The sequence below is a fragment of the Lissotriton vulgaris genome, chromosome 1_2 (assembly GCF_964263255.1).
Source record: "Lissotriton vulgaris chromosome 1_2, aLisVul1.2, whole genome shotgun sequence".
NCBI classification, from domain to species: domain Eukaryota; kingdom Metazoa; phylum Chordata; class Amphibia; order Caudata; family Salamandridae; genus Lissotriton; species Lissotriton vulgaris.
This window is the reverse complement of record NC_141686.1, coordinates 158,786,160-158,812,257: the sequence shown is the minus strand read 5'-3', so window position 1 is coordinate 158,812,257 and position 26,098 is coordinate 158,786,160. Positions and strand designations below refer to the sequence as shown.

General features: G+C 48.2%; 1 protein-coding gene across 7 annotated transcripts in view; it reads right to left on the bottom strand.

Moving 5' to 3' along the window:
• PRDM4 (PR/SET domain 4) overlaps positions 1–26,098 on the bottom strand; it is a 209,032-nt gene that overhangs the window by 28,500 nt on the left and 154,434 nt on the right. For all 7 annotated transcript variants that reach the window (XM_086953018.1, XM_086953021.1, XM_086953020.1 and 4 more), the window contains one exon: positions 15,584–15,752. In XM_086953018.1, the coding sequence (XP_086809144.1) occupies positions 15,584–15,752 (169 nt within the window). The remainder of the gene's footprint in view (positions 1–15,583; positions 15,753–26,098) is intronic.

The window sequence follows — 26,098 nt, the reverse complement described above, 5'->3', positions numbered from 1 at the left end:
GGACTGAGCTAACTTCACACTAGCCAGGCAAATAGTATCCTGCCCCCTACTGGCTACTAATGACCAGGGGAGGGGTAATGAGAGCAGTGGGTCGCAGTAGGCTACAAAAAAGACGATGACTACTGTCCTTGCTGGTAGCCATGGCCTCTGCCATCGTCATATCCTTAGGTGCCACTAAAGGGCTGTAAATGCTGCTAAACAGGCTGTGATGGCTGCCTTTAGCAATAGTCAATTTACAAAAGGGGGGTGGTGATGAACAGAGTGTCTGAATTGAGCAGACCACTCTTACCCAGTCCAAAGATCAGGGCTTGATCCATCACCGTTATTTATCTCACTGCCCCATCCCAGCTCAGAACCTGGCTATATGCAAATCAGTCTGTCCCTGGCCCAGTGCATCATGGGAACAGGGCAGACTAAACTACCAAGCCAATTCTTTACCAGAAAGGAGACAAGCTACCGGGGACCGGTTTCTGGCATTTCTGCCGTCTTCGGCCCGGCTTGCTTGAATCCTGATGGAGCAGTGAGAAAGGGACTCATGTCTGAGTATACCCTGCCACACCTATAGTGGCCAAAATCGATTTACAAAAGGGGGGTGGTGATGAACAGAGTGTCTGAATTGAGCAGACCACTCTTACCCAGTCCAAAGATCAGGGTTTGGTCCATCACCGTTATTTATCTCACTGCCCCATCCCAGCTCAGAACCTGGCTATATGCAAATCAGTCTGTCCCTGGCCCAGTGCATCATGGGAACAGGGCAGACTAAACTACCAAGCCAATGATCAGGCCCGAGTAGCACCCAAACAGCCGGAGAACGTCGCACGCCACAATAAGCGATTTACAGGGAGAGGTAAGGTAAAGCAGGATGTCGTCCGCATATAGGGAGACCCTGTCTTCAAAACCCGGGGCCCAGGTGATTCCATGCAGGTCAGGGTGTGAGCGTAACATGGCCGCAAGTGGCTCCAGGGCCAGCGCAAACAGGAGTGGCGACAGGGGGCAGCCCTGTCTAGTGCCACGATGAAGCGCAAAGGAAGCTGACATGCGACCGTTAACTGTGACGGCAGCCAGTGGGCACGCATAAAGAAGTTGCACCCAGCCCAGGAAGCCCGGTCCAAAACCAAGCTTTGCTAACACCGCCCAAAGGTAACTCCACTCCAGGGAGTCAAAGGCCATCGTGGCATCTAGGGATGCAAGTACCGCCGGTTCCTCCAGGGTATGAGCTCTGGCCATGACACCATGCAGCCGTCGCAGGTTGAGGGCAGTGTTGCGGCGGGGAATAAAACCTGATTGGTCCGGGTGTACCAAGTCGCTGATGACTCCGATCAGCCGATTTGCAAGCAATTTAGCTAGGATCTTGGGTTCCGCGTTGAGGAGAGAGATAGGACGGTAGGATCTACAAACGTCCCTCGGCTTGCCTTCCTTGTGAATGACCACTATGGTGGCCAGCCGTTGATCCAAAGGGAGGACACCCTCCTCCCGAGCCCGCAGGAACATAGCTCTCAGATGAGGAGAGACCACATCCGGCCGAATCTTGTAGAACTCGACCGGTATGCCATTGGGGCCGGTAGCTTTACCCGACCGCAGGGCGCGGATCGCCAAGGCAATCTCGTCCGCGGTTATATCTCGATCCCTATCAGCACGTTCCTCGTCAGAAAGACAGGGGAGGGCAATCGTCGAGAGAAACTCGGCTGAATCAGCCTCGGAGCGGTCTGAACCAGAAGTATAGACACCCCGGAAGTAGTCTGCAAAGGACTCGGCAATAGCACTTGGGTCCGTGACCGCCACTCCGTCCTCACCCAGGATCTCCGCCACCACCCGGCTTGCCATCTCGCGCCTGTCCAACCAGGCCAGCAATTTACCGGCCTTATCCCCAACGTCATAAATGCCGCCCTGCTGTTCCTTGGCCAAAACTAGGGCGGCATTCGTAGCGAGTTCATGGTACTCCGACTGTTTAAGGGAGAGGTCGTGTAAAAGAGAGGGGTCTGGCTCAGGCCCCAAACGGGACTCTAGGTCCAAGACCTCTTCCTCAATATGCGCAAGGTCGGCATCGCGAACTCGCTTAGCCTCCGCAATGAGAGCTAGGGCCTCACCCCACAACACAGTCTTGAATGCCTCCCACAGTGTGACCGCCGAGCCAACCGAGCCAGCATTTTCGGAAAAGTACAAGTCGATGGCCTTGGCTAGGAGTGCGCGCGTCTTGAGGTTGCGAAAATACCAAGGGTTCACCGCCACCGGACGGCTGGACAGGACGATGCCAAAGTCGAACGAGACCCACAAAGGGGAGTGATCAGAAACACCCCGTGCCAGAAAACGGGCCTCAGACACGGCAGGTGAATGTGCCGCCAGGGTAAGGACATAATCTATACGGGACAGACTCCCATGGGCACTAGAGAGGAAGGAAAATTGGCGGAGCGCGGGATGCCGCAGTCGCCAGCTATCCACCAAACCCATGGATTCGAGGAAGGCCGGCAGCCACATTTGGGAACTCCGGAGGTCCCTCGGCGGCTGGCGATCAAGGGTGCCAGAGCAGACTGAGTTGAGATCACCCCCCAGTATCAATAAGCCCGCAGGCAGGGACAAGATGGATCCACCAAGATCTTGAAAGGTGCTGGATTGGAGGCCTGGGGGGACATAAACCGAAAGTAGCGCTAGGGAACGCCCCTCCCATCTTCCCGCCACAGCGGCGTAGCGTCCCCTGTCATCAAGCACTGTGACGTCGATTTCAAGGGGAAGGGACGCACGCACAAGGATGCCCGCCCCCCGGGAACCCGAGGAGAACCCAGAGTGGGCAACCATTTTGTAGCCTTTACGGTTTAGGGCCTTGCAGGAGTTCCCTACCAAATGCGTCTCCTGCAGAAGTACAACATCGGGCATATGTCTCTTTATCAATTGGATTACCACCCCTCTCTTAACTCGGTCACCCAACCCATTAACATTCCAGCTAAGCACTTTTAAATTCCTACCCCCCATCATCCAACAACCCGCCCCACCCGACCCCAGCCAACTCAATCATCAAGTATACATTAAAAAACACAATCCATTGCCTCGAGAAAAAGGAAGAAAAAGAACAGACGAACAAATAAACTTGCATAGTTGCACCCCCCACCCTGCACCCCTGCATATGACTGAAAAGCCCCCCCAACCAGCAGTGTGCCTGTCGCCCCATAACTACTCTACAAGAAGAGACCCAGAGGAGTAAGGAATCTCCGCGAACACCCCCCGCCACCCTCCATGTACAGACAGGAAAGTCAACAGGGTAAATAAAACAATATCCGATAGTCATATGAGGCAGAAATAACAAGCGATGGATCACCCACTATAGAGCCAAGTCTCATAGGTCCGGGCCACCAGCAGCACCACCTTCATGTTCATCCTGAGCGTCTCGGCGCGGCGATAAAGTGTCCAGCCAGTCACTCACATTTTCAGCGAAGTCAAAGAAGAGGGCACGGCCCTCGTAGTCGATCCGGAGCTTGGCAGGGAACATCATGGAATATTTGTATCCCAAGTCACGTAGTCTCCGCTTCACCCCGGCGTAGCTCTGGCGCTGCCGCTGTACCGCCCTGGTAAAGTCCGGATAGAAATGGATGTCGGCGTTCTGAAATTTAAGCGGTCCATGCTGTCTGGAAGCCTGCAGGACCGCGTCTCTGTCTCGGAAATTGAGCAACCGAGCCACGATGGGTCTAGGCGCCACGCCCGACTTCGGCGGGCCACCCGGTACTCGGTGAGCTCGCTCCACCGAGAAAAAGTTGCTAAGGCCAGGCGGTGCCAGATGGGTCTTGATCAGGTCTTCAACAAGGAGGTCCGTCGCCGCCTCCTCTGAACCCTCCGGGACACCGACAATGCGGACGTTCTGCCGCCTGGCACGGCTCTCAAAGTCCTCCAGCCGCCTTGAGAATTGTTCCGCGGTCCTCTGCAAGTTCCGGACCTCTGTTTGTAGGTCCGAGACGTCGACCGTCAGGCTGGATGTCTTAATGTCCAGATTCTTGACTCGATCGTTAGTCTTGCCCAGATCGGCTCTAATGAGAGTCAGGTCGACAGCCATAGTGTCCACTTTATGTGTAAGGACTTCATGCTGTTGCTGCATGTCCGCCCGGAAACTAGTGATGGCTCCCATGATGTCGCTCAGGGTAGGCTCCGAGCCGTCCGGCGAGCCCGAGGGCGGGAGGGTCTTGGCAGAGGGTCCGGTAACAGGTGGCGTCTTCGGCTGAGTATAGCGCTCAATCCTGTTCTGCTGCGACTGCGCTTTGCCGCGGACGCCTTTGCCCGAGGTCTTGTCGGGGTCCCCTCTGCCCGCCATGTTATGTCCGACGAGAACAAAGGGCTATGCCAGGCAAGCCCGAGCCCAGTGAGCCGGAGACCTTGTCCGGGCCGGACAGTAAGAGGCCGTCTCAGGAACGCACTGCGAGCAATAACACCCCACCGGTGAAGACGACAGGCAGGCACTCCGCAGGTCGGTCGTGCGTAGTGACGGAGTCCGGAGAGACAATGGCACTACACTGGCACGGAGTCCCACTCGACGTAGCTCAGCGTAGGAAACACCGATTCGTGATCTGAAAACGGTTCTCGCCTCAGTAGACCATCAGCAACAAAAGTCCACCCTCGTGGATCAGGATTTCAGGCAGGATAGTTGTGGAGGATCGGAAGGTCCGCGGAGCTCCGAGCTTACGCGGCCATCTTGGTTGCCCGCGAAGCTCCTCCCCTCCCGTCTATCATCATTGAGTCTCCCGTCGTACCATGGATTGGAGATTTTAGTAGAGGCTCTTTTTAACTGCAGTGTCATTAATTATAGAGGTCATAGCGTTGAGATAGTGGTCAGTCAGTGTTTGAACGTCCGTAGCGCCTGTCGGTGGCAGTAGGAGATTGCACCTGCTAGGGGGCAAAGAGCCTGGGTTGAGTTTTTAGATGTCTCTTTTCCAGACTTTGGGCTTGGATAATTGAGCCGGGTTAAATCTAACTTTCATTGATAAAGAAAGTGACAGTATGATGATCTGACCATTCACAGGGTTGGATGGACTCGAGTTGGATAGACTCCTCTTTGGAGATGATCAGGTCCAGGATAGAACCTTTCTCGTGGGTCAGGCTGTTGCATATTTGGGTGAGGTTGAGGGCATCGAGGAAGTTTTTAAGACTATTTACCACCGCGTCATTGCAATCGTTCCAGTGGAGGTTGAAGTCACCAAGGTATATTTGGGTGAGCTGCCGTCCGGAATTGGTTGAGATCATATCCATGATTTGTTGGGAAAAGGTGAAGTTGTCCCTGGGTGGGTGGTAGATGCTGTGAAGAGAGCATATCGGTTTGCCCTCACTGAAAATGTCAAGGCAGATGTATTCCCAGGATGTTGGGGATGGTAGGGAGGTAGAATTGACTTTCTGAACAGAGAGGTTATTCCTGTAGATGCATGCGATTCCACCACCTAATTTGCCTGCTCTGTCTAGCCTGATAATGTGGTAGTTAGGAGGAACCAGAATGTCCATTATAGGTGTCCAAGATTCAGTTAGCCAGGTTTCGGGCAGGATGATTAGGTCAAGGTCCACTGATAAGAGGAGATCAGCAATAGCGGGAGAATGTTTCGAGGCCGATCTGCAGTTGAGGAGAGCGCATTTGAGACGGGGGGTGTTGAGGGTGGTAGACGGTTCTAGAGAGAGAGGGACTTTTCTAAGGTTATTGGGGATGAAGAATCTGCTGTTTAGTGTGGGGGGGTCTAAGGGGATTTGAGTGTATCGTGGGAATGTTGAGGTGTGGGGTGGTTGTGTGATTTTGGGGGGCTGGGTCGTAGGATCGGAGAAGGGTGAGTGTGTTGCGGTCAGAAGTAGAATTGTGTGTGCGACGAGGGCGGTTGTTGCGATTGCTAGCTGGGAGTGAGGTCAGGTTGGGTGAGAGAGTTAGTCGGAAGGGTGGGGGACCCATTGGGCGGGGAGGTGTAGTTGTGTGATGGGTTGTAGGGACGACGAGGGGGACGAGGGCAGTTGCTGCGCCTATGAGCAGGGATTGACGCCAGGTTTGGGGCGTGTTGAGTGAGGGAGTCCGCTGGAGGGGTAGGGGACAAGTTGGGAGGGGAGGTGGGTGAGGGGTGTATGGGGAGGGTGGCGAGTAGTTCCTTGATGTTGTGTATGTCTTCTTTGATCTGAGTGAGGGTGGCCATGATGTTGTCCATCGTGGGGTAGGTGGTGGAGGTGGGGGCGGCAGTCAGGGGTGAATGGCTGACCAGGGAATTCGTGTGCAGGTGGGAGCGTGGGCTGGTGTTCGAGGAGGTATGCGTTGTGTTGGTGTACAGGAAGGTGTTCGGGAGGAGAGAGGTTTTGGGCGGGAGGGGTGTGGATAAGGTAGGGAGGAGGTTGGTGGTATGAGTGAGGGCATTGATGGTAGGCAGGGGGTCGGGATGTAGGCTGGGAGACTGATAGTCGTGGTGGGGGAGCAGGAAGGGTAATGGGGGCTGAGTAGGAGGGGAAATGGGATAGGGGATGGTTCTGATGTGGGGAGGGGGAGTTAAATTAAGAGAGTAGGTGTGTTCTGCGTGGTTGGTTAGAGGGTAATGGGGACTGAGAATGGGGGGGATTTGTCGAAGTGCGTGTTGTTCTGGTGCTGGACTAGGTTAGGTGTGTTGTGGGTGAGAGCTGTGCTGTCAGGGGTGAGCGGAGTGTTGATGCCCGCTGTAGGTGTGAGAGGCGTGTTGATGGTATGTGTGGAGGTCTGGGGGTTGGTAGAGGGGGTGGGGGTGTGAGTGGGAGCGATCTGTGACTGTTTGAGGCGTGTGTTACAACTGCATGGTGCTGAACTGGGATAGAGGTGTTGTGGGTGGGAGATGGGCGACCAGGGGTGGTAGGTGTGTCCCTGATTGAGGAGTATGTAGCTGTGAGGTCATGGTTGGTGGGGATGGAGGGGATACGAGTGTTGGACCGCGAATGGGAGAGGTGCTCTTTGAAGGTGGGGAACAGGTTGCCTAGCAGTATTATATATATATATATATATGTAGTTTGTGAGCTCCACATACATTGAAAAACAAATTGACCACAGCAATGTTGTTCATTGAGCACTATGCCCGGAAACCACAATCACTTTTTTTTCTTAAACACTTTATTGCTAGTATAATTGGTATTTTTCTTCAGTTCCTGGCACACCGTTCTTTGTTCCTGGTTACACAACGGTGTGCAATTTAAATGCACTTGCAATGCAATATAGGCTTCCAGTGACTCGAGCCTACGCGAAGCTACATTCCTTAATTCCAAAGCTTCATGTGTTGGTATGTTTCAAACAAATGCACATACTCAACCACATGGCTGCTGTGCATTTTCCCCTCCTGTGCTGCATGAGGGTCATTCCCATTGTTCATGACGAGCTCAGCTCGTCATCAGCACAGCTCCACTGTGCCTCATGACGAGCTGAGCTCGTCATGAGCATTGAAGGGGTTAACAAAATTAAAAATTCTCAGTCACTAAACTTGTGACATTTCAATGCATTACAGTGTGAGACTTGAAACTTTAATGTATGCACTCCTTTATTTTCAGTTGAGTTTGTCACATTTGCCAGCAGTGCGTTACTGTATTTTGTCTCAATACAAAATTCCCAGTATGATATACTGGTAACGCCCCCCCATAACATATGAGTGAATTTGAGCCGCAGTAACATTTTCTTTAGAAACGTTTAAGATCGCAACCACAAATCAATGATCGTGAGGTGGTTAACATAGATTAGAGAAATAACAGTTGAGGTGCAGAGAAATTGTGTTGACTGTTTGACAATGGTTTGTGAAGAAGACCCATATATAACGCAATTATTTCTCTACCTAATGCAGCAAATTGATTAGTTACTTACCTGTAATCCTAGTTCTCTTCCAGGGGTATCCTCATCAAAGTCATAAGCATTAGAATATTCCCGCCCATGCGCGGGACCCCGGAAACAATATATTATATGTGCCCCACATATATAGACATATGTATATGAATATATATATATATATATATATATATATATATACATAAAAATAAGCAATTGCAGCCAAATAAAACAAAAGAGCTGGAATATGCTGTGAAGAATTTCCACCATACAGTGTATTTTGCATTAGAAACATGAGAAACAACACCAATGCTTGTTTAGAAACGGTTTTAATGCTTAGAAAACAGTAGAAATTCTTATAACACACTGTAAGCATATACAGCTCCCAGGCTGCATTGCAAATACCCAGTCTAAAAAGACTGAAAAGCTAACTTGTAGCTGAATGTACTAAAACTGACGCCGTGCCTTTAAGGCACCTCTGCCCCTAGCTTCCCATCATGCCTCAGGGGTTACAGTTAGGTCAGTTGTTCTTTTCGGAGACTGAAAACCAAACCATGGTAATAACAGGTTAAACACATCTCCTATTTAATAAACAAAGTCCTTTGCCCGGGGAGGCGGGAGGGTTGCTTATGACTTTGATGAGGATACCCCTGGAAGAGAACTAGGATTACAGGTAAGTAACTAATCCTGCTCTTCCAGGGGATCCTCATCAATAGTCATAAGCATTAGAATAGAGTAGCGAGCCTCACCTCATCCCTGCGGGCAAAGGAATCAACAGATAACATTCATAGTCGTAGGCCCAAAAGTAGGCCATATTCTACCCAAATAGGTTTCTCAAGGAGGCTTGCCCTACTTGAGAATCCGCTCTGGAATCAGACTCTAGGCAATAATGCCTTGTAAAGGTATGGACTGATTTCCATGTAGCAGCCTTGCATATTTCTGACATAGGAATGTCATGCAAAAACGCTATTGTGGCTGCTTTCCCTCTAGTGGAATGAGCTTTGGGTGATTGTAACAAAGGTTTGCCAGCCAGCTGGTATGCTAGTTTGATACATGAGACAATCCATCTGGAGATGGATCTTTTGGCTGCTGCAAACCCGGTCCTCATTGAACCATAATTGACAAAGAGCTGGTCTGTCTTTCTGGTGTCCTTCGTTCTTTCTAGGTAAAACTTTAGCACCCGTTTAAGATCCAACGAGTGCAACGACCTCTCAGCTGGGGTCGATGGGTTAGGAAAGAACGAAGGAAGGGTAATCGTTTGATTTATATGAAAATCCGATACCACTTTTGGAAGGAAAGATGGGTGAGCCCTCATTACCACTCTGTTGTGGTGAAACACAGTGTAAGGTTCCTTGGTGCAGAGTGCTTGTATCTCGCTAACCCTGCGCGCAGAGGTTATTGCCACCAAGAAGGCCGCCTTCCAAGTGAGATGCTGCAAGGAGGCCTTGTGTATAGGCTCAAACGGTGTAGACATCAGCCTGGAGAGAACCAGGTTCAACTCCCAGGGAGGAGAAGGATTTCTCACAGGGGGATAGACCTTCTTTAATCCCTGAAGGAAATCCTTAACCACTGGGACCTGAAAAAAGATGTTTGTGTAGGTGATTTTCTGTACGCTACTATGGCGGATAGGTGAACCCTAATAGAAGCGTATTTCAACCCTGATGTAGCTAAGTAAAGGAGGTATGGAAGGACTACCTCTTCTTGTCCTTTGGTGGGATCAAAGCCATGGTCCTTACACCAAATGAAAAATCTTTTCCACTTGAACGCATAAGACGCCCTTGTGGAAGGTCTCTTTGCCTCTCTTAAAATATTCATACATTCTGGAGGCAGATTTAAGTGTCCATATTGCAAGACCTCAGGAGCCATGCAGTCAGGTTCAGCGACGGGAGGTTGGGATGCAGGATCCTCCCGTTCATTTTGCTCAACAGGTCTGGCCTGCACGGCAGGCGTCTGTGTGGACACAGCGACAGATGTAACAGGTCTGGATACCACCACTGTCGTGGCCAATCCGGAGCAATTAGGATCATGTCCATGCTCGATCTGATGAGCTTGGCCACCACCTTCGGAATCCGTGCCAGAGGAGGAAACGCATAGGCGAACATTCCTGTCCACTCCAGCAGGAGAGCGTTCCCTTGCGTCCCTGGCCGGTGGAACCTGGACGCGAAGGCGTGGCATTTGGCGTTTTCGTCGTCCGCAAATAAGTCTATGTCTGGACGACCCCAGCAACGGAAGAGTTCTTCGACTACTTCGTCGTTTAGCACCCAGTCTGGCTGATCTTCGAAGTGCCTGCTGAGTGCGTCCGCTTTTGTGTTTAGCTCGCCTGGAAGGTGTACTGCCACCACCGACAGTCCCCGAGCCAGAAGCCAGTGCCAGATTGTCTGGGCCTCCAGAGACAGAGGGCGAGATCGAGTTCCTCCCTGCTTGTTCAGATAGAACATAGTTGTAGTGTTGTCCGTCTGAACCAGGATTTTGTCCGTTGTTATTGCTGGAAGGAACGCTTTGAGCGCCAGATGAACTGCTCGAAGTTCCAGCATGTTGATGTGGTATGTCTGAAGGTTGGTCGACCAGCGACCCTGAATCTGAAGATGACCCATGTGAGCACCCCAGCCTTCTAGAGATGCGTCCGTTACCACAGACAGCGAAGGAAGAGGTTGCTGAAAAGGGACTCCCTGCAAGACATTCCGAGGGCGAGTCCACCACTGTATTGAGGTCAGTGCTGCTTGAGATAGGATGATTCGATCCTCCCAATCTCCAGTCGCTTGGTCCCACTGATCTTCCACAGACTCTTGTAGAGGTCGCATCCTCAACCTGGCGTTCGGTATTTGGAAGATGCAGGACGCCATGGAGCCCAATAGAGACGCTACTTCTCGCACCTTTGGACGAGGAAACTGAAGTAACTTTCTGCATTTCTGCCCCATGGAAGATAGTCTCTCCTGCGAAGGAAACGCTCTTCCTAACTTTGTGTCTAGAACTGCTCCCAGATAGTGGATAGCTTGCGTGGGCTGCAGGACCGATTTTTCTGTGTTCACGTGGAGGCCGAGCCTGTGTAGTTGTTGAAGACACAGGTGACAGTCTTCGTGGCTTGACGAGGGGACGGACTCTTCAGGAGCCAGTCGTCTAGATATGGGTACACAAAGAGACCTTTTTTGTGCAGACATGCCGCTACCACTGCCATGCACTTGGTGAATACCCTTGGTGCGGATTTTAGTCCGAAGGGAAGCACTTTGTACTGGTAATGCTTGTTCCCTACCAGAAATCGCAAGTACTTCCGATGACCTGGTGTTATAGGAATGTGGAAGTACGCGTCCTGTAAATCCACCGAACACATCCAATCTCCAATTTGTAGATGAGGACATATCTGATGAAGTGCCAGCATGCGAAACTTCTCTTTGACCACCACCTTGTTGAGGGTTCGAAGATCCAAAATCGGTCTGAACTTGTCCTCTTGGTCTCTTTTGGGGACTAGAAAATACCTTGAGTACACTCCTCTCCCCCTTTGGGATGGGGGTACCTCTTCGATTGCGTTTTTCTTTAAGAGGACGCTCACCTCCCTTTTGAGGAGTTTTAGATGGTACGAGCGAGTCTTTTTTGGAGGAATCGGTTGTGTCTCTTCCGGAAACGTAGCGCATATCCATTGCGCAGTATATTCAGCACCCACCGATCTTTTGTGATGCTGACCCACTCTGCCAGGTGTTGCGAAGCACTTCCTCCCACTGGAGTGGGTAACGGCGCCAGAGGAAGCCACTGCTCAGGCCTTGCCTCCTCTAGGCGTGGTAGAGGACTGATGATGTCCGCCTCTGCCTCTGCCCGATTTTCCTCCTCTGTATTGCGCCTTCCCTTGTGGCTTGTTTTGAGACCATTGAGGGGTTTGAACCCTCTGTTGGCCTCCCCGGTTCTTGTTGGTCTTGAAGCGTCGCTTGAACGGCTCTTTCTTTTTCTCCAGACCAACCGCCTTCACTGTGTCCAATTCTGTTTTCATGCGGGTCATTTCCTGATCGGCATGCTCCCCGAAGAGTGAAGATCCTGAGAAGGGCAGATTGAGGATGCGCTGCTGGGCATCTGGTTTGAGACCAGTTAAACGCAGCCAAGAAGATCTCCTCGCACATACCCCATGTGAGTAGGCATGTCCTGCTAGAAGGGCGTCATCTGCAGATGAACTAATCATTTGGTTCGCCACCAAACAGCCCTCCGTCACTGTTTCCTCAAAGTCCTTCTGGTCCTCCTTGGGCAATTTCTCTTTGAATCGTTCCATGGAGTCCCATAGAGCTCTATCGTACCTTCCGAGAAGTGCAGATGCACTAGAGACTTTCAGGGATGAAGCTGCTGTGCTGCATACCCTGCGTCCCCAAGAATCTTGCGTCTTGCTGTCTTTGTCAGGAGGAACTGAAGAAGAAGGAGCGACTGTGTGATTCTTCTTAGCTGAGGCTACTATAACTGAGTCCGCCGCAGGCTCTCCCTTCACAAAGATAGGATCCGAGTCGGCCGGCCTATATTTCTTTTGGATACGTGCCGGTACCGCCCTGATCTTTGCTGGGTGAGGAAAACCTCTTTGATTGGGTCCATTATCCCTGGAACCAATGGGAGCAAAGGCCGTGTATATGATTTGTGACGAAGGGTCTCAAAAATCACAGTAGTGGACACCTCTGGAACAGCCATCTCTATATTAGGTTTGTGAGCACCCCTTTGTAAGACGTCCAGATACGTGTTGACGTCGTCAAGCGGGGAAGCTCTGGAGCGAGGGCTGTCTGCCAGCGTTGGAGAGTAATCCCCTTTAGAAGATCTAGATGAAGATGAAGAGGAGGATGATGGAGTTCTCCTCCTCCTGTGGTGGGATTTCTCCTTCCTCACAGGTGATCTTCTAGGTAGTTCTTCCCTTCGAGGAGAACGTGATTCCCTCTGATGCTCCCTTCATGGAGATCTCGATCTCTCAGTCCGTACCTCCCTTCTCGGTGTTCGAGATCTGGGTTGCTCCCTCCTTGGTGATCGGGAGACCCTGGGGGTATGCGACCTGTCCGCTCTCCTCTCTCGTGAGCGTGATCGGTGACTGGTAGGACTCTGTCTGTCTGCCTCTTCTGCCAGCTGCTGAAGAGGGGACCTGTGTTCTGGACTCAAGTACCTTCGTAGTCTCTCCGTCGCTCCAGAATCCTTCCATTTACTCAACGGACCATACCATCTTGGCGAGTCTTGCCTGTGTGATATACCGCCGTTGGGGTGTCTTTTGCACCGGACTCCTACTCCTAGAAGAGGACCTCGATGAACCAGAGGTACTTAAGGAGGAATGGTGAGAAGCAGATTGTGTCACTAGGACTGTCGAAGGCACTGAAGGAGATCTCCGTCTCACCGGTGTTGGAGGACGTCTCAAAAGTCTTTCCCTCGACGTCGAACGCCTCTGCGGCGTCGACGGAGTGATACCCTTCGACGTCGAATGCTTAGACGTTGACCTGTAGTCCCTCGACCGGCGATGATGAGCCGACGACGGAGTCTTCTCCCTTGACGTCGAACGGCGTTGCCCTGCCTTCGACGGAGGTCTCTACGTCGAACGGCGTTGCCCTGCCGTCGACCGAGGTCTCGACGTCGAACGGCGTTGCCCTGCCGTCGACCGAGGTCTCGACGTCGAACGGCGTTGCCCTGCCGTCGACAGTGGTCTCGACGTCGACCGACCTTGGTCTGTCGGCGACGGAGATGTCAATCGACGTTGTCCTGTCGTCGACGATGCCCTCGACGTCGACCTGACATGTGGCGACGGCGGAGGATCGGACATCCTCGACATCGAGCGCCGACGCGCCGTCGATGATGATCCCTTCCTCGACGGCGAGCGTCCGAGGGGGCTCTTGCTCCTCGACGCCGAGCGCCTCCGTGGAGACGTCGGCGGAGGTGTCACACTCTTAGAAGCCTGTCGACGTTGAGACGACGGCGAGTGTGATCTGTGCCTCGACGCGATCGTCGCCTGGTTGACGACGGCGGAGCTTTCTTCGTCGTCGGTGAACTTCTTTTCGATGACGACTTCCTCATCGACGCCGGTCCCGACGTCGACGGAGTTTTTTCTCTCGAACTGTCCATCAGATGTTGTTTTTTCAGCGCCGAGCCCGGTGCGGAGGTTGATGGACGCTCTGACTTGTCTTTGGAGGGAGTTCTGGGTCTCTTTGAACTCTATCTCTCTGTAGATCTTCCTCTCATGGATCTCTGGGCCAGACCATAGAGCCTGTTCCTCTCTCTGTCTTTAAGAGTCCTGTCAGACAGATTTTTACAATGTGAACAGTCTTTAGGATCATGATCCTCTGGCAAGCATAAAATACAGACCTCATGAGAGTCTGTTTTTGCCTTCTTGTGGCCACAAGAAGGGCAATCATCAAATAATGAGGGCATCCTGACAGGAAAACCTCACAAAAAAATCGACTGCTAAGCAGTTATTTACTTGACCCTGATGTTAAAAGTCAAAGTAAATCAAAAAATTGTTCTTTAGAAGATTTTCTGACTGAAAAAGGCAGAAAAGTGTGGAGCTGTGAATCCAGGGTCCTTCCTGAAGGAGCCGGAAAGAACAACTGACCTAACTGTAACCCCTGAGGCATGATGGGAAGCTAGGGGCAGAGGTGCCTTAAAGGCACGGCGTCAGTTTTAGTACATTCAGCTACAAGTTAGCTTTTCAGTCTTTTTAGACTGGGTATTTGCAATGCAGCCTGGGAGCTGTATATGCTTACAGTGTGTTATAAGAATTTCTACTGTTTTCTAAGCATTAAAACAGTTTCTAAACAAGCATTGGTGTTGTTTCTCATGTTTCTAATGCAAAATACACTGTATGGTGGAAATTCTTCACAGCATATTCCAGCTCTTTTGTTTTATTTGGCTGCAATTGCTTATTTTTATATATATATATATATGTCTATATATATGTGGGGCACATATAATATATTGTTTCCGGGGTCCCGCGCATGGGCGGGAATATTCTAATGCTTATGACTATTGATGAGGATCCCCTGGAAGAGAAACATACTGTACAGATTCAGAAAAGAAGGGGCTAGTAATCACTTCTTTTGAGTAGAATTAAATGTACTAATAATGCTATATTGAACACAGCATCACTCGTCTCCACCACAACATCACTCAGCGCCACCACAGTATCAATCTTTGCAACCATTCAATGACAACTGGTTCAAATATGTTCTCTCAATGTTTTAAGCTTTATTACAAATGTCACAAAAAGATGTTAATATTTCACTTCTGTTCTTGGATTTTCGTCACAATAAAATACACTGAACATAATCTTCACAAAAGTTATTTACAAAACTTTAAGCTATTGTCATTATAAATTACAATAACTTTTATTTAAGTATTAATTATTTAAAAAAATTAAAAGCCATTGTTATTTGTAATATCAATACATCTAAGTCACGTAAATACAACACATATTGCATTACAAATCCTATAGGTGTCACATTTGCGAAAGTTATAACTATTGGCATTGTAAATGACAAAGCTACTAATTTCGCTATTTTCAAAACCAACACAAATAAAAAATTTGTCATTTACAATAACAGTAGCACAAACTTTTCTAATGCGAGACCTATTGCATTGCAAATGCTTGTTTTTATTACTAGGGAGGGGGGCAGGAGGGAGTGGTATGCAAGAGTTGTTCTCTCTTGCATTTAGCACTAAAGTCACCCACCAGTCAATTCAAGACTGGTCACCCTTTAGCGTTTGAGGTCTTGACCAGGCTAATTGCGGGCTTGTTACTATAAGGAAGTGGATCACCAAATATTAATTTGGGATATAGGGTTAGCCAAGTGCCATGCTAGAAGCTACTTTGTTACTCACCTCGTGTGGATCAGCACATGCTCTTTTAGGTCCTGACGCCGCATAAACATCTTGTCACAGAAGTCACACTTCATGGTCTTCTCCCTGGTGTGAATCACCATGTGTGAGGTCTGGTGAGACTTCTGAGTGAACGATTTGTCACACATCCCACAGCGAAAGTTTTTCTGACCTAAGAACCAAGCAAAAGGGAATCTCTGAAAACAAAGTTGTAAATTGTGCCTGAAATCAGCCTTCAATGTATCAAATATATTCTACTTACATGGACTTGATTTCACTCAAACCTGGGCAACATCTCGCACATTATGAAAGCAAAAAACCTTCAGTATGGCACAGCACTTTTAATACATACTACTGGACAAATCCTCATAGGAAGTGGTGCAATGTGACAGTGATGCTGTTTTCTGCAAGTTAATGCAACGCACTGTGGTAGAAAGTCCGTGCATGGGGGACAGCATCTTATACATAATTGTAAGGAAATGCCTCTTTTTGTATGTACACCCCCAAGTTTTTTGACTGGTGCTTCTGGTTCTTCGACTCAGAGTGCACTGAGCCCTGCTAACCAGACCTCAGTGCCAGTGTCCTGACTCAACAGTGCCAGAGTCACTGGGTCAACTTCATAATTTAGTGTTGGTAGACAGTCACACGCACACCACCCTGTATTGGTGGAACACACGGAATTTATCCAAAGGGCAGCAGTTTCAAGACCCAGTTCCACAAATGATTCTCATAGCAGGTTGAGGAGCTCCTCTCCAGACCTAACAATCCAGGGGGTATAGGATTACAAAGACAGGAATATCCATATCAATCACCTAGAGCTACAAGCTGTTCACCTAGCGGTGAAAGCCTTCCTAGCTCACCTACTACACAAAGTTGTCCTGATTTGAACCGACAATATGACAGCTATGTATTATATACAAAAAACGGTGGAGGGCACCCATTCCAATTATCTCAGTTAGCACAGCAAATATGGAGCATAACAATACATCACAACATTCATCTCCTAGCAGAACATAACCCAGGGACAAGCAATCAAGTTGCAGACTTTCTAAGCAGGACGCAGCTACAAGTCCATTCCCGCACACAGTCCTTCTACCATACTTCCAACGGTGGGGGTTTCCACAAATAGATCTGTTAACAACCAAAGAAACTGCTAAATGCCAAAACATTGCAAGCACATATCCACACCAACAGTCTAAAGGCAATGCTCTATCGATTAAACGGTCAGGGACATTTGCCTACACTTTTCCACCTCTCCCACTTCTTTCATTAGTGGTCAGGAAAATATGCAAACACATCTTACAATCATACTCATTACACCAACATGGGCTCTACAACCTCGGTTTTCGACACTCTTGGAACTATCCCTAGCGCCACATAAGAAGTTTCACCTCAATCCGGATCTCCTCACACAAAACAAAGGGAAGCTGACACCCCAAACCCATGGAAATTAACTTTGCAAATTAAGGTCTTAGAATTTGGCTATCTAAACTTGCCACAAAAATGAACGGACATTCACAAGAAAGCCTGTAAACCTACCACAAGGCAATATTATGCTACCAAATGGAAAAGATTTGTTGTTTTCTGTCAACAACACAATATCAACCCTCTTACTGCAATGGTACAAACACTACTTACTTACTTATTGCATTTACAAACTGGGTTAGCATACACATCCATATGCTTACACCCGATTCCTCTCATTAAAGCTTTTATGGAGGGACTCAAAAGAACCATTCTTCCCAGGCTTCCTCCTGTACCAGCTTGGAACTTCAAATTGTATTAACATAACTCATGGGCCCTTCCTTCGAACCACTTCACTTGTGTCAAGTGCAATACTTACCGTGGAAAATTTCCTTTTTAAATGCTTTCACTTCACTTGGAATGGTTAGTGAAATTAAGGCATTAACACTTGAAGAACCTTTCTTCCAACTACATATAGACATAGTGGTACTCATAACTTCCAAAAGTAGTTTCCGATTTTCATATTAATCAATTCATTGAATTACCTATGTTTTTTCCCGCAACCAGATTTGGTTGCTGAGAGATCATTACACACAGATGTCAAAAGAACACCAATATATTATATTGACAGAACAAAAACATTCAGAAAGAAATCAATTGTTTATTGGCTTTACACCTCCTCGTACGGGAAAGGCCATTTCAAAATAAGGAATTTCAAGATGGATCCTTAAGTGCATTGAAACTTGCTGTACAAAAACTAAAAGACAATTAAACAACTCGCTAGCGGTGAGGTCAATAAGCAAAGTGTGCATTAGTGTGTTATCCGGGGATTTTGTCACTCAGCTCCAATCACGCTCTACTTTCTATGGTCCCAACGCCACTGTGCCACTTAACAACAAAACGACAACATATACAAAAGGAGCATGAAATTCATTAGTCCTTCAAAAGCAAGATGCTCATTAATTGTCCATTAGTAATTTCCCATGCAAAGAAAATTCTTAGGGAGTCCTTTTTTTGGATTTTCAATTCTTTGATTATTTTTCAATCCGTTATTTCTTCCAGAAAACATAAATCAAATCAATTCAGTCAACGTTTTTCGTCCTATGAGGATATCATCAGGGCTCCAAATCTCACGATGATCACATATTCTGTTGTGTCAATAAAGTCGTAACAGTCTAGTTGTGTATTTAGGTGCTCATCTGTAACCTGCAGCGTTCCCATCTCACACGTGTCTAAATCAGCCAATCTGCTCAATTCCACGCAGATTCTACACCCCAAAGTGGCACCTTCCAGCCACGTCAGTCCCTTGTAAAAGGTAACATGGGTACCACGGGCACTGAGCCAGGGAAGGCCTCTAAGGGCTGCAGCACTTATTGTGCCAACCTTAGATGCCCTGTACCTTTACACATACACACACAAACTGCCATTGCAGGTTGCGTGATTTGGTGCAGAACAAAGTGAAGAGTCAACATGGCACATCTGTGTGCCATGCCTACAACCCACTGCCCTGGCATAGGTCTGCCACCCCTATTGCTGGGTGCACTATACCAGTGTGAGATACAGAAGCATGAGCTCTTACCCCTACAGTGTTCAAGTCCATTCTTAGACAAGTCAGTAATGCCATTAAGGTGCTGGGAGTTACAAACTCCACAGCACCATAGTGGCTTTACTCAAAACTGGGAAGTTTGGTATCAAACTTCTCAGGACATTAAACCCACACTGATGCCAATGTGGGGTTTAATGAATAATGCACTCATAGGGCATCTTAGAGATGCCCCCTGAAAAACAACCAGCCTCTGGTGGGTTCCCTGACTGGTACACACCAGCCTGCCACCACAAGATATATTTCTGGACCCCTGGGGTGGAAGCCTTCGCTCTCTGAGCCCAGAAACAAAGCCTTTCCTGGGCGGAGTTGGTCATACCTCCCCCAGGCCAGGAAGAGCCATCTGTGGCAGAGGAGCTTCAATGGCCTTGGCGCCTTTGTAACACAACCCTCAGCCTTTCCTGCTATCAGGAGCAGGCCCCCTTCCAGTCTTCCCTCCTTTTCGGCGGGAAGAGAGGCAGAAAAATTAGCACAGCCCAGAAAGTGTGCCCACCTCTGCCAATACCACCACTCGGGTAGGGGAGGCGAGGTGAAGCAGACGTTTCAGTGCTCACCATCTTGCAGATGGCAGGCACTCTGCAAACAGGATTAGGGAATGTGCCCGCTCCCCACGTGGGTGAGCATACCAAGGGTGTAGTCACCCTAAGGTCAGTAGCCCATTGGCTACTGACCTAGAGACCCCTAAATACAGTATATAGGGGGCAGCCCTGAACCACGAAAACAGATTCCAGCAAACAACGAAGAAGGAGGATGAAAGAAGACCCCCAGCAGAGGAGATTGTAGAGAAGAACTGACTTGTCCCCAGCCCTACTGGCCCATCTGCAGTATCCAGAGATCCTGCGCCAAAAGACACCTTATCCTGCAGCCATTGACCTCCAGAACCCCTGGGAGTACTGACTGCCTTCAACAAAAACCATATCTCCTGTGAACATCAGTTCAGTTCAAAAGAAACTCCCAAGACAAATTCGGAGCCAGCTGAGGACAAAGAAACCCAAGACCTGGAACCACCATGCACCTGTCGTGTACGGCCCAAATCCAGGTGGCCCACCGGTCCAGGCGAGGTTCCCCAGCGCTCCAGCATCCGAGTCCACCGTAGGTTGACCCCTCCAGGACTCCCCGACGTCACCTGGAGCCTCTGCACGGAGATTCCCACTCCCCCCAACCGCAAGTGACCAGGTAAGGTGAAATCAGATATCAAGACACCCCTGCATCCAGCCGCCCTGTGCCCTGGAGAAGAGAACCTGCGATGCATCTATGTCACAAGCCCTCCAACTTACCTGCCCAGCTGTTGGTTCCTCCCGGAAGTCTTCCTGGAGCGAGCCTGTAGCCAAAATCCAAAACCGGCAACTACCATTGAAAACCACCATTTCGGATTGTCCCAGAAAGCAGTACAGGAGGGTTGGGGCAGGCGTGGCGGGTTGATGTGTCCCTACCGGAATCGCCAGAGGTATCTGGCCCCTAAAACTTTACACCTCCACTTAGAAACCCTTGCACAAGGGAGAGACAAATGAGAAGACTCTAGAGACCTAAAGGCGATAACGGCAGAAAGAATACCCTGCTGAAAAGTCACTGGATTCACTGCAAAGATGGATTAAGGACTTTTACTCCAGGGGACCCCCCAGGACTAAGATGGGTCTCTCCAGTGCCAGTTGTGCTGTACATTATGCTCCCAGAGGACCAGCTGGCGGAAATCACCAGCTGGGGGACAATGGATGCCATAGAAAAGACCTAGACTCCAATGCCCCCAAAGGTGCTCTGCAAGACAGCTACCAGGCTCCGGGACCTGTGGAGTGTAGGCATGAGGGTGTGCTGATGGCTGGTTGCAAAGGGGCTGCACACAATACCCTCAATCTGCAGGAAAGGAGCACCAGATACAGGAAATCTGTTTCCCCGCAGAATACATGCCTTTAGAGGCAAAAGGCTGTTGAAAAGGCTCCTAGAACCCAGGCCAGGCCACCTGAAACAGCAAAACGAGCCAGAAATGATGAAAATTATGAAAAATTGACCCAAAAGGGCCAGAGATACGCAGCTTTGAATATGTGGCTCTCCATCAAACTCCTTTAAAATAGCACCGGGTGGGACAAGGCTAGCAGTTGGCGCAGTGATAATTCTAATTTTTATTGGAGAGTGGACATGCATGTCCCTTTGCCTTCAGTGCACCCATCTCCCGGGGCGCAAAGCTGTTGTGTGTGTCATGGGGACCCCATCACCCATGGACAAGGAAGCAGAGATATCCCCTTTGCTACTGGGGTGGCCAGGTACCCAAGAAGGTGCGCTCTGGGCCCTCTGTTAGAAGGGAAGGACATAGTGATCCTGTTCTCCCTGCCTGCTGAAGCAGACCATCCCAGTGGTGCAGAAGAGAGTTCCCTATGCTGTCCTGTAATTTTTTTTTAGAAGAATAAATAAAGCACCACAATACCAAAGGCATGGGGCTGCTCCTGGTGGGATTCGGGCATCCCTGATAAAAGGAAAAATTGTAGCACGAAGCCGTACTATGTGGTTCATGCCTAGAGAAGCTGCTCTTTAGAGATTCATTTTTGCTTGGTGAGGAGCGACCCATAATGCTCTGCATGGGCTTCATTTACTTATTTTCTGGTATTTGGGGTGGCCCCAAACTGGGCAGGGGTACCACCAATGTATTTAAAAAATAATGTGTGGAGCTGCAGGAAGTGCATCAGACCTGACTGGCACATCCTTGCTAGAAGAATTATGGGGCATTATATTTATGAACCCAAGGATAGGTTTAATGTTATCTTAAAGCACTCTCAGAGCTGGAGTATTTTGCTCTTGGGCTCTAGATTGCAGAGACCCTTCGTGGTTGGTCCTATGGCTATATTATTTGGCCTGTAGCAAGTTAATGATTATGACTATTGGTATCATTGAGTCAAATGGTGTTATAAGGATTAGACATGACGAGGTTGATTCTATTAAAATGGTCACACTTTGACAAAGCCAATAAGCCTGCCTTATTTATGACAACACTCCCATATATTGTGATGTTGCTTCTTGTATAGGAGGGGGTATTATGATTTTGGGGTTCCGGACCCACTAGGGGTATAATATAATATCAAGGGGGTCACGAAATGTATTTAACTCTACCAGAGGTATATATTTGTAATTTAATGTGTAGCATTGAGTAGCGTGGGTGGGTGAGTGTAATAAGGAAAATGCTACTTACCAGTATGCATATGTTCTTGGCATGTAGAGCTGCAGAGTTGTACACTTAGCATTAGATCACCACCTGGTGATAGGCTCGGATGATTGCAGGTTGTTGTCGTTTTTAGAAGAAGAAGTCATTTGTAGTCACAAGATAGGCGACTCCTACCTTGGATGACAGAGCGCATGGGTATCAGCTCCATCCTTAGACTGTTTATCGCCATGATGGCAAATGATGGAGTTAGTAGAAATAAAGAAGGGATGTCCATGTGTATATCTAACTAAGGTGAAACTGGAACAGATACCGGTCCCGGGGAGGCGGGGGGGCGTATACAACTCTGCAGCTCTACATGCCAAGAACAGATGCATATTGGTAAGTAGCATTTTCCGTTCGAGGCATATTAGCTGCAGATTGTACACTTAGCATAGATTGTGAAGCAGTGTCTCCCCTAGCGGTGGTCGCCTGTATCTGTTGCAGTATTTTGAAAGAGTTTTTAGAACAGCTTGGCCTACTGCAGCTTGCTGCTTGGCTTGCACATCAACACAGAAGTGTTTAGTGAAGGTGTGTGTTGTAGACCATGTTGCTGCCTTGCAGATGTCTTCTAGGGGAATGTTCCCTAAGAAACCCATAGAGGCTCCTAGTTTGTGTGTGGCGTGCGCTCTAGGACGAACTGTTAATGTACGTTTTGCTTTTTGATAGCATATTTGTATACATTTTACAATCCACCTTGCAATTCCAGCTTTAGAGATGGGGTTGCCTTTATGTGGTGGAGAGAAAGCTACAAACAATTGCTTTGTTTTGCGAAAGGATTTGGTCCCATCTATATAATAGAGAAGAGCTCTTTTAACATATAGTGTGTGTAGAGCTCTTTCTGCTACAGAGTGTGGGTTTTGGAAAAACACCGGTAACTCTACAGATTGGTTTAAATGAAACGGAGTAATGACTTTTGGAAGGAATTTAGGATTTGTTCTGAGAACCACTTTATTACGGTGTAGTTGTAAAAATGGTTCTTGTATAGTGAAAGTTTGAACCTCACTAACTCTCCTAAGACAGGTAATAGCTACTAGAAAAGCTGTTTTTTGTGTGAGGAATTGCAGTTCACATTTGTGTAGAGGTTCAAAAGGTGGTCCCATGAGCCTTGTAAGAACAATGTTTAGGTTCCACACTGGAGAGGGTGGTAACCTAGGAGGAATGATTCTTTTTAATCCTTCCATAAATGCTTTAACAGCAGGCACTCTAAATAAAGACAGATGGTGTCTATTTTGTAAATATGCTGCAATTGCTGCCAGATTTAGGCGTATAGATGAATATGCCAAGTTACATCTTTGTAAATGTAGACGGTAGCAAATGATATTTTGGATGGAAACATCTAGGGGATCAATTTGGTTATTGTTGCAGTAAATGGCAAATCTTTTCCATTAAGCAGCCTAGCAAGCTCTAGTAGTAGGTCTTCTGGCTTCTTTAATGATATTCATACAGTCTGGTGGTAGGTTAAGATAACAAGACCTCAGGAGCCAGATCGCCAGATTCAGTTGGCTTGGGTCTGGATGTCTGATGTTTCCATGGTTCTGTATTAGCAGGGATGGTGTCAGACATAGTTTTTAGTGTGGAACTAGGGATAGTTCTAGCAGTGTTTTATATCACAGTTGGCATGCCCATGTGGGAGCTACTAAAATCAGTTTGAGCGACTGTTGTCGTAGCTTGCACACTATTAGTGGTAGTAGCGGAAAAGCATACGCAAATCTGCCTGACCAGTTCATCCATCTCGCATTGCCCTTGGACAGCGGGTGTGAAAACCTGGCGGCGAAGGTTGGGCATTTTGCGTTTTCGCGTGTGGCGAACAGATCTATGTCTGAATGGCCCCACTTGTGAAAGAATGGTAGAAGAACTTGCGGATGTAGTTCCCATTCGTGAATTTGTTGTGTCTGTCGACTTAACAGATCTGCTATCTGATTGTGAATTTCTGGAAGGTGTTCTGCTAAAAGATATATGTTTTGTGGAATGGCCCATCTCCAAATGTTCTGTGCAAGCTGGGACAGCTGTAGAGAGTCCCCCCCCACCCCCCCTGTTTTTGTATATAGTAAATGGCTGTCATGTTGTCCGACCGGATTAAGACAGCTTTGTTTTGTACTTGTACTTGGAATGTTTTGAGCGCTAAGAATATTGCTAGCAGCTCTAGTTGGTTGATATGGAACGATCTTTGTTGAATGGTCCATTGCCCTGGAGTTGTATGATGTAGGAGATGGGCTCCCCATCCTGTGAGAGATGCTTCTGCTGTAAGTAAATGTGTGGAACAGGTTTGAGGAACGGGCGCCCTTTTGTCAAGTTTTTGGTGTTCCACCACTGCAGAGAGCGATGTGTGCGGCTGTCTACCAACACCAGGTCTGTTAGTTGTCCGTGAGCCTGATTCCACTGTTGTGCTAGACATTCATGTAACAGACGCATTTGCAGTGTTGCATATGGTACAATAAAGATGCAAGATGCCATCATGCCTTTTAGTCTCATGAACACTCTGGCTGGGAGAGTGTTGATGTTGAAACTTTGTGACTAAGGCTTGAATGCTCTGTATCCTTGCTGGACTGGGATACCAAGAGTTGTAGACGTGTTTATTGTAGCCCCTAAACATTGATGTACATGAGAGGGCTGTAGGTGCGACTTGGTGTAGTTGATTGTGAACCCCAAGTCGTGCAATGTTTGAATTGTCTGTTGTGTGTGTTGGACGCACTGTTTGAACGACTTGGCTTTTATGAGCCAATCGTCTAGATATGGGAAGACATGTATCTGTTGTCTTCTGAGACGTGCTGCTACTACTGCTAGGCACTTTGTGAACACTCTTGGTACAGTTGTTACCCTGAATGGAAGGACTTTGAATTGATAATGCTGTCCTTCCAGAACTAACCTCAGATACTTCCTGTGAGAAGGATGTATGGGAATATGGAAGTAGGCGTCCTTTAGATCTAGTGTTGTAAGGAAGTCGCCTTGTTGCAGCAAAGGGAGCACTTGTAAAGTGATCATATGAAAATGATCTGAGTGCATATATTTGGGGCCTGAGGTCGAGAATCGGTCTCAGTGTCCCGTCCTTTTTGGGTATTAGAAAATACAGCGAATAAACCCCTGTTCCTTGATGTTGTGAAGGAACTATTTCTATTGTGTTCTTTTGAAGAAGTGATAGGACTTTTTGTTTGAGCAGTATAAGATGTTCTGCAGACATTGGATGCTGCCTGGGTGGTATGTGTGGAGGGGTAGCTGTAAGTTCGAGGCAGTAGCCATACTGGATAATTTGTCTTACCCATTTGTCTGTTGTGATGGAAATCCAGACAGATAGGAACTGTGTTAGTCTGCCCCCCACAAGAGTGGAGTGCTGTTGGGGGTGCAGAGGGAAGTCACTGTTTTGTGGTGGAAGAGGTTCGATTATTGTTGTTACCTCGACCTCTTCCTTTATTGTTGTTGCCTCTATAGACTCCGCTAAAATATCTTTTACTGGAGGATGTCTGTGTATTGGATTTGAAGGAAGATGTGATGTCTGCTCCAGTCTGTTTGGAGCCTCCCCTTTAGAAGGAGCGACGAAAAGAGCTTCTAGCTTGTGTGGATTGCAAAGCTCCCATAGATTTGACTGTATCAGTATCTTTCTTCATTTTCTCAAGTGCTGCGTCTACCTCTGGTCCAAACAATTGACTTTGGTTGAATGGCTGATTTATTATGGTAGTTTGCACTTCCTGCTTAAATCCTGAAATGCGTAGCCACACATGACGTCTAAGTAGGACACTAGTGTGTACAGCTCTAGATTCAGTGTCTGCTACATCAAGTGCGCACTTGATTTAGGCATTTGAAATTAATTTGCCTTCTTGTATAAGGTGGTTTGCCTGAACCTTATATTGGTCAGGTAGATGTTGTAGTAATGTCTCTAACTGATCATAGTGAGCCCTCTCATATCCTGCAAGGAGGGCTTGTGTGTTAGCAATACGCCATGTATTGGTAGCTTGTGCAGCTATCCTTTTGCCTGAAGCATCTATTACCTTAGATTCTTTATCAGGGTGTGGTGCTTCACCTGATGTCTGTGAGTTTGCTCTTTTTCTAGCATTTGGCAGGACTAGGGAATCTAAGGGTAGCTGTCCTTTAATGTAGGCAGGATCCCCAGGAGCAGGCCTGTACTTTTTCTCAATTCTAGGGTTTAGAATCCTAGCACGTACAGGATCTTTAAATGCTCCTGGAGCAGGTTTGATGACTCCTTCAATCATAGGTAGAATTTGAACAGACCTTTGTGATTGTTCAAAAGTATCTAATAAAAAGTCTT